Raw genomic sequence first — 20,003 nt, forward strand, 5'->3', positions numbered from 1 at the left:
AGGCCCTTTAAATAATAAGTGATGACATCACAATTCTGAGACTGCATCCTGTCTCAAATGGATGATGCACACCAATCTGGCCATAAAAGGAAGTGCAGGAAATGAGCAGCATCCCCCACAATGCACCACAGTCAGGAAGAGATGTGAGTAAAATGGCTGCCAGCAGCACATGGCAAACACAACAGGGAAAAAACCCTGACAGTTGGTAGTGGGTCTACTGGATGCAGTCAGTGTTTAGATGCCCTGCTGGAACATTTAGGAGTGTCGGACTTCAGTTTAGACTGCTCATTTGCGTCTTTTGTAGAATCCTATCACAGGCGCTCCGGACTTAAGCAGCCATCTTACTGCGGCTGGCTCCGCCCCTCTGAGTTTAAGTGTTTTTAAACGTGTATGATTGAATAGTTAAAACGTTAATCTAGCCCCCACTATAGAAGGGGCTTAAGCAGACAGAATCTATTACACTGAACAGCTGTGCTAAAGTTAACTGTGTAAGCAAGGACTTTATAATTTCAGATAGAGTATTAGCTAGATAGTTTTAATCTTGTAATCTGACATCCCACATATTAACAGGTCCTCTTGTTACAACATTATTTTTGAATTTATTAATAGCCGGCTACAAAAGATATTGTTTGTATCTGACTGCTTGATATTATTCAAACCAATTACAATGTTTCACATCTAGATACATGATTCTCAGAGGAATTATTCACACAGCTATTCTATGTATTGATATCTAGAGAGTTTAAGTGTTTTTAAACGTGTATGATTCAATACTTAAACCACTAAAGATAAAGGGGCCTAATTATCATAGTGCGAGCGGACATGATATTGCGGATCATGTCCGCTGCACATCGATAAATGCCGACAGCATACGCTCTCTGCATTTATCATTGCACCAGCAGTTCTTGTGAACTGCTGGTGCAATGCCGCCCCCTGCATATTCGCAACCAATTGGCCGCTAGCAGGGGGTGTCAATCAACCCGATCGTATTCAATCGGGTTGATTTCTGGCAATGTCTGTCCGCCACCTCAGAGCAGGCGGACAGGTTATGGAGCAGTGATCTTTAGACTGCTGCTTCATAACTTCTGTTTCCAGCTCGCCGGAAACACTGGGCATTAAGCTTCATACGGAGCTTAATAAATATGCCCAAAAATATGAATGATTAAACAATCATTCCTGTATTATTCAGTGAGAATTTCTCCTATACAATTGTAGGGGTAAAGCACTCTTTTATGTTACAGACTTTGTAACTAATTTTTCTATGAGTCTCCTTAGTGCTATATTGCCCCCCTAACAGGTGCTTGTTGATTACTAAAGTATTTGGCACCTATAGGTACTTACCATTAGTACTACTTTACCTACTATCTTGTTGCTTTTAATCTTAGCTGAGATCTTAACTTGCAAGTGAGTGCTGGAAATTTCTCTGTGTATTATATACTGTGCATATATATATATGTGTGTGTGTGTGTTGGGCGGTACGCTAATGAATTATGAAACTTTCTCTTGTCTATATTTGATCATGCCTTGTGGATATTGAATTTCTGTCTTTTATAGTCCTCAACTACAATTAGAGGAAAAATTACATGTTTAAAGAGGTTAAGCACATAAGTCTTACTTGGAAGCCACAAGCATTACAGTTTCTAGCTTGACACAGCCAGTGATTGGTGGAGTTTTGCCAATGCTGCAGCCGATTGTCTGTTTCCAGCTCAGAACCAGCAGTGTTCAGCAGCTCCAGAGTGGGACTCTACCCATGTGTTTAACCCATTTGTGAGTATTAAAGACATAGAATTCCACAGCAAGTAGTGCAAAACGTACACAAACTAACAAATTCAAGAGCATTATTTTTCCACTACAATGTTAGTTGAAATAGTGTTTTCTATATTTATGGATTAGACAAATACAGCAAACAAGTAACTCACTTAAATGTAATATTTTGTTTATCGCTGAGCCCCCAATCATTCTTCAGTTTATGGGAGGGGGTGTTAAGTAGCTGTTCTTTCTTGTGTCTGGATTTATGTCTGGATTTCTCTTACTGAAACCTGGGAATGAAAAACCCCTGACCAAAAATGACTAACCTAAACTCTATTCTGGGTAGCTTGCCTCCTTCACATCAAGCCCCTGGCAGATCAGTCCCAAGTTATACATTTAAAACATTAAAGGGATACTAAACCCATTTTTTTAATTTCATGATTCAGATAGAGCAGCAATTTTAATCAACTTTCTCATTTATTCCTATAATCAATGTAAAGCATAGGAGCTGGCCCATTTTTGGTTCAGTACCTGGGTTACGCTTGCTTATTGGTGGCAAGCGCTATCCATGGTGCTGAACCTAAAATGGGCCTGCTGCTAAGCTTTACGTTCCTGCTTGTTAAAATAAAGATAGGAAGAGAACAAAGAACAATTAATAATAGGAGTAAATTAGAAAGTTGCTTAAAATTGTATGCTCTATCTGAATCATGAAAGAAAGAATTTGGGTTTAGTATCCCTTTAAGATGCATTTAGTAGTATGATTTCTAAAATCTACTATTTAAAAGGATATTAAACAGTGATTATAATATAAAATGTTTAGTTATGTGTAGATAAATAAATTTGTAATATACTTTATTTATTTTGTCCCCTTTTCCTATAATATAATATAATTTTTTATTTTTTTTTAATTCTGAGGTTTTTTTTAATAAAGTAATGGACACTGCCATGTCTAAACTGTAAACTCTAAAGCTTATCTCACTCTCCTGTTGCAAACAATTAGGGGCATATATAAAACATGTCCTCACATGGACTAGATTACAAGATTACAAGTGGCACGTTAATATTAGTGCGGGACACAAAAATAAACAAAATTTGCGTTCAAAGTATTAGCGTGCCTGAAGACCTAGCGTAAAGTACTGTATATACATGTGAATTTATCTGTTAGTATGTGTAAATATGTATATGTAGTACTTACATACAAATATATACACTTTTGAGCCCTTTCCAGTTAAAGACCTTGAAATGTAAAATATGATTTTTTATAAAAAATGTATATTTTGTATGTGTTTTTTTGTGTTTTGAACATAAATACTTTATATTCTGATGTTCTTCACTTAGAAGAAAATTATCTTTTAAATAAATATTTCTATATATATGTATGCTTTAGCGCTGTTGGTCTAATGCAGTGTTGGGTTATTGTGCGAGTGATAAACGTTAGGTTTTTTTTAGAACAGCGTGCCCCATTGAGGTCTGTGGGAGCAGAAGTTAACATGGTCACGATATCCAAAGTCCCTACCGAGTTTAAATTTTACTTTGAGCGATAAATTTAAATAGTGCGCCACCTGTAATCTGACCCGTTATGTATAACAGGTCCGACAGAGGCCAATACTGAATAAAACCTGTTTGTGAAACTAACATCTGTGGGAAAAATTTACAACTTGAAAATTGCAGAATTCATAAAGATATGTACCCACCTCTTGTAATAGCTACAGGTTGTAATCCACTCTTTATTATAATAAATGGAGCTGCATCTGTCTTGTAACTGTTTGCTTTTCGGCGCATAGAACGTGTTTGTTCTGTGAAGGATATCGGGTCACAATAACACCTTCAAAACATTACAGAGTGTTGCAGTTGTAATTATAGCTCTTAAAGGCAGAAAAATGCTGGAAAGTATAGGTGATGCATTGCTCAAGGAATAAGGTGAGTTTAAAACTGTTCAGGAGAGTGTAAGCTTACTTTTAATGGACATTAAACACTTTTCAGATGGTAATATAAAATGATAAATCTTATATAGAAAATAACTTTCATTATTTATTTTGTCTCCTTTTCCTGTAATTGCATTCTGAAATTGTGAGCATTTCAGTTCCTGTTAGAAATGGAAGAGCAGAACACTGTTATATTCCACAAATCCATTGGCTGCACACTCTAGTGACCTATTTATAACTGACCCTGATTGGCCACAGCAGAGAAAGAAATCTAAGTTGCATGGCAGCTACCATTGTTTTATAAATTATAATATGTTACACTTATTTTGTCTCAATTTATATAACTAATGAAACTTTAAAAAATATATCTATATGTTATTCTCAGACTAATCTTTATTTTGAATAAATCATTCTATCTAAATGTATTTAGTGTTTAATGTCCCTTTAAAGTTGTGCAATTGTACCGGATGAAAAAAATACAATGTTAAAAAAAGTCACCTTCTAAAACATATTTCCGGAAAACTTGCAGCTACTGTCTTCTACAGTATATTTAAATATCGTACACAAAATCTTTTTTGCTAAAACCCCCCCAAATAAACAAAAAAAAAATACCAAAAATGAAAAACACATTTATATAAATAACAAACCTAGTTACAATAAATATTATTTTACAGTAATATATATATATATATATATATATATATATATATATATATATATATATATATATATATATACACAGTCCAGCAATTGCACACTCTGGATTTAAATCCAATTGCTGGACTGTGTTTATTGAGAATTTTATGCACCCTGGTGGGAGTGCGCTTCTCCAATTATATATATATATATATATATATATATATATATATATATATATATATATATATATATATACAGGTGGCCCTCAATTTAAGCCGGTTCAATTTGCGCCGTTTCAGAATAACAACCTTTTTTTTCAGTCATGTGACTGCTATTGAAAAGCATTGAGAAGCATTGAATTGATTAAAATAGCCAGTAGGTGGAGCTGTCCGCTTGTGTTGCAGCAAAGATATGCAAAGCCAAGCACAGAAACAGGCTGGAATTAATTAGTCTAGCTAGACATGAGCTATCGAGCAGCTTTCCTAGGAACAATATCTTCCTGTCTATAAATCAGTCCAGATTGGAATGCATAGAAAGAACTGTTTGCAGAAAAATGCAAGTAAAGTCTGTGTTGTGTGATTATTTTATTAGGTTTATAATGCAGTTTAGCAAATGTTTTTGCTCATTTAACTTAGTTTAATTATATATTCTGTGTTGTGTGATTATTTGATACTGTTTATAATGCTGTTTAGCATTTAAAGTCTTCATTTCAAAGCTTTAAAAATAATGTATTAGGTGTTACTTATGTCAATTTTGAGAGGGGCCTGGAACCTAACTCCCTCACTTCCCATTGACTTACATTATAAACTGGGTTTCAATTTACAACGGTTTCGATTTACAACCATTCCTTCTGGAACCTAACCCTGGCGAAAACTGAGGGCTACCTGTATATATATATATATATATATATATATATCATATATATATATATATATACATACACACACACAGTATATATAACGCGTCATACACATGCATGATATACCCCCAATAAATATTCATAATGCATTTAATCACCATAGTAATTGCCAACTTCCCAACATATGCGAGCCACAGACCAACATTTTAGAAGCCTTAAGTGCCCCATATAAATGTATGATTATTAATCAAATAATATACTTACTAATAATATCCAGTGGCACAGGGCCAGGTTAAGTTAAGGTTTGCGGGTGCCGTCTGTATGCTGTTATTATCTACAAATAGTGCATGGGGTTAACTAAAGTATTGACTATTTCTAAGTGTCTTTGGTAAAATAGTTCTTGCTCCTACCACCATAAAGGTTAAGACTTAATTTGTGTTCTAATATTTCTAAATTCTTTTGGGGACATAATTCCTTGCTTCTAAAATACATGGCAATGCATGGCAAGAGAAATGTAACTATTAGCGGTAGGAGGACAACTGGCCATATATCCACCTGTATTGGAGAACGAGAGATTGCTATGCATCACCTGGTAGTGGAGGGGTGGAAACTGGTAATATACCCACTAGTGGTAGAAGTGGGATAGCTATTTATATACTCACTGGTGGTAGAAGTGGTATAGATATTTATATACTCACTGATGGTAGAAGTGGTATAGATATTTATATACTCACTGGTGGTAGAAATGGGATAGCTATTTATATACTCACTGGTGGTAGAAATGGGATAGCTATTTATATACTCACTGGTGGTTGGAGTGGGAAAGCTGTTAATATACCAACACTATTTTATATTCATAGTAGTCACTTGAGTTGTTAACATAGAATGATTATTATTAATATTATTATTATATTTTATTGTCCCATAGACATCATGCTAGAAGCCACAGTCTATGGGACAATAAAATATAATAATAATAATACTATGTTAACAACTCAAGTGACCACTATGAATATAAAAAAGTGCATGGGGTTAACTAAAGTATTGACTATCTCTAAGTGACTTAGGTAAAATAGTTCTTGCTCCTACCACCATAAAGGTTAAGACTTAATTTTTGTTCTAATATTTCTAAATTCATTTGGGGACATAATTCCTTGCTTCTAAAAATGTATGAGGTGTCCTTAATTTGGGTTCTGGGAAATCTGTTCACCTTACTGTACATGCATGCATTTAAAACACTTGAATAACTACAAACCATTTACTCCCGTGTCCGTTCTGCAGGTGGCGCTCTCTATTTGGGCTATTGGTCTGTCATGGCAGTGCCGCGTCTGTCCTGCAGGTGGTATGCTCTGTGTGACTGTATGTCAGGCAGTGCTCTGGCCACCTCGGTGTGGGGTCCTCATTTTCTGTAAACTCTTCCTGGTTGGAAGCGTCGTGTTGTTATGAGCTGGGAAGTGATAGGAAACAATGTGTGTGTGACAGTAGGTTTTGCGTGCGGGGACAGTTCGTGTAATAGGAGCCCGTGCGCGGCAAGGGGCACAACAGGGAGAAGTTTTGCAGGGACTGTACATACCTGAGAGAGGTTCTGTAGGGACTGTACACAACAGGGAGAAGTTCTGCAGCAACTGTACATACATGAGAGAGGTTCTGCAGGGATTGTACATAGCTAAGTTCTGCAGGGACTGTGCACAACAGGGAGAAGTACTACAGGGACTGTGTAGACACCGGTTAGTGTGTGTAGTTAATGTGTGTGCTGGAGTATAGTGTGTGACAAGTTGTTATGTGCAGTGACTGTATGTGCTGGAGTATAGTGTGTGACAAGATGTTATGTGCAGTGATTGTGTTGTAGTATAGTGTGTAACAAGTTGTTATGTGCAGTTACTCTATGTGCTGGAGTATAGTGTGTGACAAGTTGTCATGTGCAGTGACTGTGCTGGAGTAGTTTTATGTGCAAGAATTGTCAGTCACAGGGGATAGCGCAGTTTATGCAGGGACACAGTGTTGTGAGCAGGTAGTGTGTGTGACAGGAGACTGTGGGTGTAGGATAGGTTGTATGTGTGTAACAGGTCTGTGTATGTGCTAGTATTTTGCTTGTTTTCTGTATTGATGTTCAGTGTCACTGTCAGTGATTTGGGTATAGACACTGTTTCCATAAGTTGTTAATGTGTATTTGTTTTCATTGTGTATATGTTCAAAGAATACCTCAAAGGACAGGAAGAAAACACATTATTGTATTGTGTTTGATTTGCTACAGTGTTTATATAGATTTTGTAGATGTATTGCTATACAGTATGTCTATTTTGCAGTGTCAGATAGGGTTGTGTCACATTGCCAGTGGTTTGTAAACAGCTCTTTCAAAGTTTTGTACACATGATGTAATTGCCCTAACATTGCATGAAGATAATTTCAGAATTTTGTAGTTACTAATAAGGCATACAATTAAGGCAGCAGGAAAATAGTTTTATTTAATCGTTATACTGTTTTTTTTATGTAGCATAAGTGTGACTACTAAAATATACTTAGCAATGACAGTATATAGTATGTTGTATCTTATCATGCATTATTAGATGTAATGCTGTGACTATCTTTGTATGCAGAGAGTTATGTATGTGCAATATTTGCAATGATTGATGCATTGCTTTTGTATGAGGGCACCTCCAACAGTGTTTGCTGTGCTGTGCAGGGGATACATCGATAGCACTTATCTTTGCTCTTCCTGCATATGGGTTAATGAGCATGGCTTGAGGTAGAACTGTGCTGTTTGGATTTTGGGGGGTCAGAAAGTGGGAATGGACGGTGACGGCGATATTGACAATACCAGCTCAGCTGCCTCTAGTGGGTCAGAGAGACCTCCTGAGCCAGATAAATCTGCCATCACCCGGAGACACAGCGTGAAAACGTTCAGTGGACTTCGTTTCTTCAGACGCAGGTGAGAGAAGGGATACATTGGCTGTAGGATCTATGAGGTTACTGAAAGAAACCAAGTAAAAATCAGTATCCATACAAAAATCTAAATATAGATGTGTAGTGGCATCAAATTACAGAGAGCCCAGGTCCTGTCTTTGAATTGGATTCCCTAAATGGTAAACCTGAAGTCAATTTCCAAATTGTAATTAATCAGCTGCATCTGGTAACATGAACTAGAGAGTTCTTTGAATTTAGTGAATCTAGCTCACTGAGGCTAGTCGGGTATGACTTCCAGTTTAAAAGAACAGTACTGCAATATTGTTTTCCCTTTAATTTGTTTCCAATGACTTGTTATTCTAAATGCAGAGAATGAAATGTATGGGAACTTACTCTTTTAGATTTACTTTTTATATGAAAGAGCAGTACACAGTCCCTTTAATAAACTGTGTTCATACTTCAGGAATATATGATTGTGTATATTACTATTCTATTTGAATGGTGAATTATGGTTCACTAATTGTGGTCTGATTCAAAGCATCTGAAAGCTTGAATGCTTCTTAAACATGTATCGTCAGACAGCTCTAGCTCCCTTGATGGTTTTTAGTTAAACTTTATTACCATATGCTTTATGGAGCTATGCAATCTGTAATCAGTAAGAGTATTTTTATTGTAAAGAACAAAGAACAGATTAAAGGGCAAAGCAATAATATGCCATTAAAATATATATTGTTTTCTACTCTTAGCAGCGCTATGTCACATTGAAGTGTTGCTGCCTCCATAATTTTCAGAAAACCAAAAAATTAAAGGGACAGTGCATTGTAAAAGTATTCACTCTTTAATGTGTTTCCAATTGCTTATGATACCAACTGCAGTGTTTAAAATGTATCTGAAATTGTTCTTTTAGTTTTATTTTTGTATATTAAATAGCAGTTTCTGCTAACTGAAACCACAACCCGATGCAGGCCCAGATTACAAGTGGAGCGTTATTTAATGCTCCCGCTCAAGCGTTAACTGTGCTAGAAGTGTTTTGCGCGCGTCCGGTTGCACTCATATTACAAGTTGAAAGTAAATTGTTTTCACTTGTGCGCTTACCAGACGAGCATAAAAAGCTGAACTTACAATATTGTGTGGGCGATAACATATTCCCCCGTAGAAGTCAATGGAGCAAAAAAAAGTGGAAAAAACCCCTAATACCCTACTTGCACGCAAACCTGACCGCATATTCTCAAGTATGAATATTTCACATTCAAATGTTCTTCACATTGTATAATGTTCTATGTATTCATAAATACATATTTCTACATATATCTGATTGTATTTTGGTACAATATATATCTCTCTCTATATATATATATATATATATATATAGTTATAGAGATATATACTGTGTGTATGTATGTGTATATATAATTATATATATATATGTGTGTATATATATATATATATATATATATATATGTGTGTATATATATATATATATATATATATATGTATATATGTGTGTGTGTATATATATATATATATATATATATATATATATATATATATATATATATATATATATATGAATATCTATTTAAAAATACATAGTGCAGAACATTGGAATGTGAAATATTTACAGTTCATACAGAGTTAAAGGGCACTCAATCAAAATTAATCTTTCATTATTCATGCAATTTTAAACAACTTTCCAATTTACTTCCATTAACTAAATGTGCACAGTCTTTTTATATTTAAACTTTTTGAGTCACCAGCTCCTACTGAGCATGTGCAAGAATAAGTGTGTATGCATTTGTGAATGGCTGGTGGCGATCACGTGGTATGTGTATGCATTTGTGAATGGCTGGTGGCGATCACGTGGTATGTGCATGCATTTGTGATTGGCTGATGGCTGTCACATGGTACAGGGGGAGTGGAAAAAGACATACATTTTAAAATTGTCAGAAAAAAAATCTACTCATTTGAAGTTCAGACTAAGTGCTATTGCATTGTCTTGTTATCTTGCAGTTGTTGATTATACAAATCTACTGTGTTGACTGGTCCTTTAAACACTTTATTAAATATTAATATGGCATAAATATGTTTTTGCATGTTTTCATCTACTTAACTGCAAAGGGCTCCAATGCACATATATATATATATATATATAAAAAGTCTACACGTCCCTGTTAAAATGTCAGATTTCTGTGATGTAAAAAAATGAGACAAAGATAAATCATTTCAGAACTTTTTCCACCTTTAATGTGACCTATAAACTGTACGACTCAATTGAAAAACAAACTGAAATCTTTTAGGTGGAGGGAAGAAAACAAAAAAAACTAAAATAATGTGGTTGCATAACTGGGGATGTAGCTGTGTTCAGAATTACGCAATCACATTCAAAATCATGTTAAATAGGAGTCAGCATACACCTGCCATCATTTAAAGTGCCTCTGATTAACCCCAAATAAAGTTCAGCTGCTCTAGTTGGTCTTTCCTGAAATTTTCTTAGTCGCATCCCACAGCAAAAGCCATGGTCCACAGAGAGCTTCCAAAGCATCATAGGGATCTCATTGTTAAAAGGTATCAGTCAGGAGAAGGGTACAAAAGAATTTCCAAGGCATTAGATATACCATGGAACACGGTGAAGACAGTCATCATCAAGTGCAGAAAATATGGCATAACAGTGACATTACCAAGAACTGGACGTCCCTCCAAAATTGATGAAAAGACGAGAAGAAAACTGGTCTGGGAGGCTACCAAGAGGCCTACAGCAACATTAAAGGAGCTGCAGGAATATCTGGCAAGTACTGGCTGTGTGGTACACGTGACAACAATCTCCCGTATTCTTCATATGTCTGGGTTATGGGGTAGAGGGGCAAGACGAAAGCCTTTTCATACGAAGAAGAACATCCAAGACAGGCTACATTTTGCAAAAACACATCTGAAGTCTCCCAAAAGCATATGGGAAAAGGTGTTATGGTCTGATGAAACCAAGGTTGAACTTTTTGGTCATAATTCCAAAAGATATGTTTGGCGCAAAAACAACACTGCACATTACCAAAAGAACACCATACCCACAGTGAAGCATGGTGGTGGCAGCATCATGCTTTGGGGCTGTTTTTCTTCAGCTGGAACTGGGGCCTTAGTTAAGCTAGAGGGAATTATGAACAGTTCCAAATAGCAGACAATATTGGCACAAAACCTTTAGGCTTCTGCTAGAAAGCTGAACATGAAGAGGAACCTCATCTTTCAGCATGACAACAACCCAAAGCATACATCCAAATCAACAAAAGAATGGCTTCACCAGAAGAAGATTAAAGTTTTGGAATGGCCCAGCCAGAGCCCAGACCTGAATCAGATTGAAAATCTGTGGGGTGATCTGTAGAGGACTGTGCACAGGAGATGCCCTCGCAATCTGACAGATTTGGAGTGTTTTTGCAAAGAAGAGTGGACAAATCTTGCCAAGTCAAAATGTGCCATGCTGAAAAACTCATACCCAAAAAGACTGAGTGCTGTAATAAAATAAAAAGGTGCTTCAACAAAGTATTAGTTTAAGTGTGTGCACACTTATGCAACCATATTATTTTATTTTTATATTTTTTCTTCCCTCTACCTAAAAGATTTCAGTTTGTTTTTCAATTGAGTTGTACAGTTTATAGGTCACAATAAAGGTGGAGAAAGTTCTGAAATGATTTATCTTTGTCTCATTTTTTTACATCACAAAAACCTGACATTTTAGCAGGGGTGTATAGACTTTTTATATCCACTGTATATATATATATATATATATATATATATATCCCTCAGTTTACGCCGGGGTTAGGTTCCAGAAGGAATGGTTGTAAATCGAAACCGTTGTAAATTGAAACCCAGTTTATAATGTAAGTCAATGGGAAGTAAGGGAGATAGGTTCCAGGCACCTCTCAAAATTGTCATAAGTAACACTTAATACATTATCTTTAAAGCTTTGAAATGAAGACTTTAAATGCTAGACAGCATTATAAACCTAATAAAATAATCACACAACACAAAATATATAATTAAACTAAGTTAAATGAACAAAAACTTTTACTAAACAGCATTATAAACCTAATAAAATAATCACACAACACAGACTTCACTTGCATTTTTCTGCAAACAGTTCTTTCTGTGCATTCCAATCTGGACTGAGTTATAGACAGGAAGATCTTGTTCCTTTGAAATCTGCTCGAAAGCTCAGGTCTGGTTAAACTGATTATTTTCAGCTTGCTGGGCTTTGCTGCAACACAAGCGGACAGCTCCACCTACTGGCTATTTTAATAAATGCACTGCTTCTCAATGCTTTTTAATAGCAGTCACATGACTGGAAAAAAAGGTTGTTATTCTGAAACGGTGTAAATTGATCCGTTGTAAAACGAGGGCCACCTGTATTGTATATATTTTTATATTAGGTGATGTTATTATGAGTGTAACTGTACTTTGTAATGTATTTTTTATGTGTTTTGCGACATTTTTTCTGTTTTGCAAAATAGTTAACCAGAGCTTTGAGGTCAGGCTAACCCGATAACATCAATTGTGCTCAAGCGATCGCGTTTACTTTCAACTTGTAACACAAGCGAAAAACCACAGGCACGCAAACACCTGCGATAAACCTCTTTTCGCTCACATGCAACTTAGCTATCTACTCGTAATCTAGTCCACAGTGGGGAGAGAATATCTCATTATCTTATGTGTCTAATTAAGTCAGGGAGATTAAATTCTCCACCTAAGAGGTGGAGAAGAGGCTAGGAAGCAGCGGTTGTAGAGAGGCGAAGGGCTTGATAAATCGAGTCTTAAGTAGGGTCCGATTCTAAAAGATTTGCTGGTCTAGATGAGGTTTTTCCATGAAGACATTTGCAGGGGCAGCCCTCATGGAATTCTATAAAAAAAAAAGGGTCTGTCCCTACGAGTGGCGAGAAGTTTGCAATGGAGGACAAAGTACACAGGAATAACCAGTGTATTTTTAAACTTTAATATTAAGCCTAATATAAATCAAATTACTAGATATGTGCATTCAGTGATTTTGGATACCTCCAAATGCGAAAGAAGGTGGCTGCTCGTGCCATTCAACTATTTTCTGAGCCAAATTTATTCTTGTGAAACTGAAACACACTAGGATCTGTGGAAATCCAGAATGCTCGTATCTGCACGTAACGCATTTTCAGTGCACTGTATCTTAAAATAGCATATGCATATGTTTTCCTTTTAGATTAATTAGTGTTTTGAGTATTTTGATAAAAGCTTGCCACCTTTCAAGTTGCGAGAAAAAACAGTGAAATTGTAGGGCAATAATGTTTACAGATTTACGCTGGGATTTTAGAGACAATCTAATTTACGCCTATGGAACGCCCATGTTCAACGCATTTTACAAAACCAGCTTTGTATCGTCTACTTATAAGTACGAATTTATCTGTGTTTTTGCACATACAGTGTAGTTAAATTATTATTTATGCTTTGCATGTTCAGTACGATTTATTTCTGTAATTAACATACAAATTTGGTGAACAATTTTGTTATGATTTTTGATGCACCATTTTTCCTGAATATTTTGGGGGAATTGATCAATTATTCATTTTGTATGATTTTCATTGCGCACTTTTGTAATGTATGTATCTCCTTCCTATATGAAAACACGTTATTAGCGAGACAAGCTGTTTTTGTGGTAAAAAGTGGCTTTTTATAATTCTAGCAGTGAAAAAGAAGTACTGGTAAGCATTCTAAAATAATCCTACTACCCCAGAGGCCTTTACACAATCAGGCCCTTAGAGAGAACAATGGAAAATAAACATTTTCATACCTCTGTGTCACTGACCCCCACTGGGAGCATTATTTTAACTAAACCTTCTTGATAGCATTTTTTTTTGTAACCAGAAATGTTCAGTATAAGTGGGGATACAAAAGGCAAAATCAGCTATTTCAGTTGAGAAAATAAAAGTAAAGGAGATATTTGTAAACAAATTGTTATACTCTCCAGTAGTTAAACATTGATCATTAAGAACACATTAAAGGAGAGAAAATAAGAGTGCCCTGTTCCTTTACATTTGTGTATTTAGAAACAACTAATAATTCTTTGTTGTTATTATCATTTACTTGTATAGCGCCACACAATTCTGTGGCCCTGGGTACAAAGAAAGGGGAAAAAACATAACTGACTAAACAAAACTAGTAAGGCGAAAGAGGGCCCTTCTCCGAAGAGCTTACAATCTACAGATTGAGGGTGCAGAGACATAAGGTTTGGGGTAGCTTGTCACATGGACTGTAGTTGCAGCAGTGAGTCGGGCAGTTCAGGGTTTGTTTTGGGTAGTATGTAAAACAGAGGAGAGATGGTAAACCTCTCTAAATAGGTGGGTTTTAAAAAGTGCGTGAAGCTATACAAGGTTGGAGACAGTCTGATGGAGAGGGGGAGAGAGTTCCAAAGCACAGGAGGAGCACGTGAGAAATCTTGGAGGCGAGAGACCGATGAAGTGATAATAGGAGTGGAGAGGCGTAGGTCAGAGGTTGATCGAAGAGGCTGGGTCGGGTAGTATATGGAGATGACAGAGGAAATATAGTTGGGAGAAAGCAGTACGGCTAAATTATATATGAGGTATATAGACGGCCTTATTTTGATATATAAGGGTGACTTTGTTTTTGATGATTTCTTGAAGTTCATCAATGACATTGACTTAAATTTATGTTTTACAGGAATGGTCAATAAACTTGAGGTCTTATATTTGGATCTCAAACTATCAGGGTCCGTACAAACAAACACTATTATTACAGATACCTTTCGCAAACCAACTGCGGGTAACACCATTTTGCACGCAAGGTCTTGCCATCCTACACATTTGATTAGGGCAATACCAAAGGGTCAATTTTTAAGGTTAAGAAGGAATGCTTCTTCTGACTTCTTATTCAATAAACAGGCAGATTCACTTACGGAAAGGTTGCTTCTCAGGGGTTATACACTGGACTCACTGGAATAAGCATTAGAAGAAGTTAGACATAAACCCTTGGATAGCATTTAAAGAAAAGCTATCAAAAAGTTGGGTGGTTTCTCTAGTGATTCTATTTTTTTTCTACAGAATATTCATCCCAGTATAGAGAGATTTGCAAAATTATTATAGTGAATGTCAATTTTGATGCTAAAGTGCCCGGTTTTTAAAAATTTGATTAAAAACAGGGGCACTTTAATTCATCAAAATTTACATTTCACTCCTGTTGAGAAAAAAAACTTACCTTTAAATCTTCACAGCAGCTCCAGCTTCCTCCGGTCGTCGCAAGCCATTTCTGACGTCAGAAATGATGGATAGGTCATCCTCCAATCACGGCTTCCCCCCGGGGGAATCAGTGTCTGATTCAACGCCGTGATTGGAGGAAGCAGGATTCCTCATTTTAGACCCAGGAAGAGGCTTTGCGATGGGCGGAGGAAGCTGGAGCTGCTGTGAAGATTAAAAGGTAAGTTTTTTTTTCTCAACAGTAGTAACATGTAAATTTTGATGAATTAAAGTGCCCCTGTTTTTAATCAAATTTTTAAAAACCGGGCACTTTAGCATCAAAATTGACATTTTTGAAGGGTGTTGCTATACTTTCTAATTCTGTTGAACACATAAAATTTGTGTCTAGGAAAGCAGCTACTTTGGGAAGCAAACTTGCTCCCAGCATGGTTATCAGCAATGAGAACAGAAACAGGGTTACCTGGCTTAACAAAAAGGGCACTTTCCAGTGTTTAGCATTTAATTGTGGCACTTTTGAGGTTATTTCAAAAGGTGAAACCTTTAGTTGTCTGTCCACAGGAAGTGTTTACAAAATAGACCATTATGCCAATTGTGCTTCTACTTTTGTGATTTATCTTTTGGAGTGCAACCTTTGCAAAATCCAATATGTAGGTCAGACCTCACGTTGTTTGAGATCTAGAATAGGTGAGCATAAGAGAGATGTAAAAACTATTTGATGGATTCAAGTATAACGGGGCACTTAAATGGGTTTTACTTCACACATGTTCCTAACATAAATGTTAAGGTGATTGATGTTGTGAAACTGCCAATAGTAATAAGTATAAGATTCTTATGAAAAAAGAGCTTTTTTTTGATCCTTACACTCAACACCAGAGAACCACATGGTTTAAATTATGAATGGGATATAAGCCTTTTTATTGAGTGAAGCATTACTGACATAGGTTTTTTGATGTTCCTTTATGACATTAGGTTATTCTGTTATTGCTTTGGGTTCATACCAGTGAGGGTACTAGACATTAGTTAAATATCTCCGATAATGGTGCTTAATCTATGTGGTTTGATGAGGATATATATGTGTGAGTCGTTGTCGCATCCTCTCTTGGGCTTTAGCCTATTGTTAAAAGCACTGATTTGATGCAGCTTTAAATGTTGTATCACATATTTTTAGTGTATAAAATCAAGGAAGTTTGGTCATTTATATGTTCAATTTTAGAGGTCATTTGTTTAGTGCGCATTCTTTTATATGACGCATTTTATTATATCTCTCTAGTCATTTGTCCTTTAAAGGGACATACTACTCATATGCTAAATCACTTGAAACTGATGCAGTATAACTGTAAAAAGCTGACAGGAAAATATCATCTGAGCATCTCTATGTAAAACAGGAAGATATTTTACCTCACAATTTTCCTCAGCTCAACAGAGTAAGTTCTGTGTAAAACGTTATACTCAGCTGCTGCCCAGCTGCAGGTAAAAAAAAATAAAAAAATGAAGAAATGAACAGCAGCCAATCAGCATCAGCAGTGCTGAGGTCATGAACTCTTTTACTGTGATCTCATGAGATTTCACTTAACTCTCATGAGATTTCACTTAACTCTCATGAGATTTCATAGTAAACTTCCTTACACTGAATAGAGAAATAACATGAGAGTGCACGTAAGCTCACTCCCTTAGCTGTCCAGGGACAGACATACTGATTTGCTGCTTAGAAGTCCTTTACAATGGGATGTCGCTACTGAGGAACTTTTGAGGTAAAATATCTTTCTTTTTTACATAGAGATGTTCAAATGATATTTTCTAGTCCGCTTTTTACAGCTATGCTGCACCAGTTTCAAGTGTTTCAACATTTGGGTATTATGGCCATTTAATATAATATGCTTACACACACATGTTTATATCACTCACTTTGGTGGTCTCATTTCTTTTTATGACACTAACAAATGTGCGTTGGTTCCTTTAGTTTTTCTATTTCAACCTTTAGTGAGGTAAATCTTACCAAGTATACATATAAATTTTACCAAGCATACACTTCAATATGACAATATGTGCTATATTGAGCTAATGTTCCATATGGTATTATATTTTTTACATTTTTATATCTTGCTTTAAGGCGCCCTGTTGTACTTTAGTTGAGAATTCTATGTTAGTTTGTTAAATTGAACAACAAAATTTAGGATATGGCGATCCTCACGTATTATGCAATATATTAAACTTATTGTAACATTTTATTATGTTCAGAGTAACAGTGTTTCCCTTCAATCTTTAACGTTTAGTCCTTTGTAACTTGAAGGAATTTGAGTAATGCATGTTTTTTATTGTGAACACTTTCTCATTAATCCTTTTGTGCATTTTTTTTAACTGTTTCCTTATACTCCTTGTTCCTTCCCATCATTAATTGTTCTGTTTTGATTGGTGGCTATGGGGTATATACTTACCTGTTATCCTATGACTAAGTGCCGCACGGCACGAAATGCGTAAGCACACGCCCCCTCTTGTTCCTTTGTGTTGGTGTGTTTGTTTATGACTTCAACTTTGGAATAAAGTTCAATTTTTCAGAAACCAAGTGTGCTGCCTCCTCTCTTCTTTCCTGAAATATAGTTGGGAGTTGAGTACTTTGTAAGTTAGGGTTAATACTTTAATTGTATTCTGGAGTGTATGGGGAAGCTTTGTAGAGACTTGCAGAGCAGCTGATGTAGATCGGCGGCTTAGGTGAAGCATTTATAAAACAGTGGAGGGAGGAGAGGCAGTGTTTGAGAAGGCCATTTAGAAGTAGATTCCAGTAGTCAATGTGTGACAAAATAAGGGAATTCATTTGTATTTTTGTAGTTTCTTGAGTAAGGAAGGGTAGAATTCTGGAAAGTTGCGTAGGTGTGCACGGCAGGATTTGGTAGGAGCTTGTATATAGGGAGTAAATGTGAGTTCAAAGCAAGTGTGACACCAAGACAGCTGACCTGGGGTGAGGTGTTGAGTAAAGAGTCTCCAAATGAAAGAGAAATGTCAGGTGTTGGATGTGTCGGAGAGGGGGGAATAATAGGCAGCTCAGTTTTAGACAGATTGAGTTTGAAGCAGTACGAGAGTCCAAGACGTAATGCACACTTCCACTTATCTTTGTTTTCTTACTTGTAATTAATTTAAAACTGAAGACTGCATTTCATTGGATGTTTTAATTTATTTTCCATAACGAAAAAACAAAATAAGGGTGTGCTGCAGTTAAAGGAAGTTTTACCTCAGCGTATTATAGGTAAAGCGCTGTCACAGCCCTCTTGTATTGGGATGAATAGTTTTTTTTAATTCGGGTCATGTTATTTATTGGGTTTCGCAGTGTTTTGTATAATCCCCCTGGCCTAAAGCAAGTTAGGGACAGATATGTAGCAAGGTTAGGCTTGAGAAAAGTGCCTTTTTAATTCCCAGAATTGCAAAACCCACAATTTTCATAGTTAAATTACAGGCAAAAATTTGGAAATAAATAATGAAACTATATTTTTCACTATTCATAATTAAAGGGACACTAATCCCAATTTTTTTTCTTTCATGAGTCAGATAGAGCATGCAATTGTAAGCAACTTTCTAATTTACTCCTATTATCAATTTCTCTTTTTTCTCTTGCTATCTTTATTTAAAAAGTAGGAATGTGATGCATAGAAGCCTGCCCATTTTTGGTTGAGAACCTGCGTTATGCTTGCTTATTGGTGGGTAACTGTAAGCCTCTAATAAGCAAGCGCTATCCATGGTGCTGAACCTAAAATGGGCTGGCTGCTAAGATTTACATTCCTGCTTTTAAAATAAAGTTAGCAAGAGAACGAAGAAAAATTGATAATAAGAGTAAATTAGAAAGTTGCTTTAAATTTCATGCTCAATCTGAATCATGAAAGAAAAAAATTGGGTTCAGTGTCCCTTTAAACATTTTCTATTACAATCTTAAGGTGTCTTATGCCCTTTAAGTTTAATTATGCATAGTTAAATAAACATGTGAAGTGCAGTTTAATTATTTATTTCGCCTGTGCTTTGCGTAACATAAGTTTCAAAGTTTTTCCACCGCTCCCATGGTGGCTGGATGTGTAGTGGATAACCCTGATCATCTTACATACTTTATACGTTCAGGATCTTATTTATACCTGTCCCTCATGGACAACAGCAAAACAGGTACATCATTTAGGTTTTTTTCATTAGGTACTGTGCCCCTGGACTGAAAACAATGCATTTTGCTTACAAAATGACAGGTTTAAATGTTTTTTAAAAAGCGTGTTTTATATTGTTACCTATTTACCAAGATAAACTTCACTTTTCTAAGAGAAGGTGGAAGTGCAGAACAATGAGGTTTTACACAAGTTCTCTATTATTGTTATTAAATACTTTTGTGGGCTACTTTGATTGCTTTCAATGTATTTCTTCCCTTCCACAAAATTAGCCACACTACAAAAAATCTCCTAAAGGGACATGAAACCCAACTTTTTTTTCTTTAATGATTTAGAAAGAGCATTCAGTTTTAAACAACTTTCAAATGTAAATCCTTTGTTTAAAAGCATATCTAAATAGGCTTAGTAGCTGCTGATTGGGGACTGCACATAGATGCCTCGTGATTGGCTCACCCATGGGCATTGCTATTTCTTCAGCAAAGTATACCTAAAGAACGAAGCACATTAGATAATAGAAGTAAATTAGAATGTTGTTTAAAATTTTATTCTCTCTCTGAATCATGAGAAACAT

General features: G+C 35.9%; 1 protein-coding gene across 3 annotated transcripts in view; it reads left to right on the forward strand.

Moving 5' to 3' along the window:
* DGKZ (diacylglycerol kinase zeta) overlaps positions 1 to 20,003 on the forward strand; it is an 821,282-nt gene that overhangs the window by 36,945 nt on the left and 764,334 nt on the right. The window contains exon 1 of one of the 3 annotated variants that reach the window (XM_053720299.1): positions 6,546 to 6,899. The exons of 1 other annotated variant lie outside the window; for it this stretch is intronic. In XM_053720299.1, coding sequence (XP_053576274.1) covers positions 6,808 to 6,899 — 92 coding nt within the window. In that variant the 5' untranslated portion in view covers positions 6,546 to 6,807. Of the gene's footprint in view, positions 1 to 6,545; positions 8,102 to 20,003 lie in introns of those variants that run through there. One more of the 3 variants, XM_053720298.1, reaches the window with a different exon arrangement.

Source organism: Bombina bombina, chromosome 7 (genome assembly GCF_027579735.1).
Source record: "Bombina bombina isolate aBomBom1 chromosome 7, aBomBom1.pri, whole genome shotgun sequence".
In the NCBI taxonomy this organism is placed as follows: domain Eukaryota; kingdom Metazoa; phylum Chordata; class Amphibia; order Anura; family Bombinatoridae; genus Bombina; species Bombina bombina.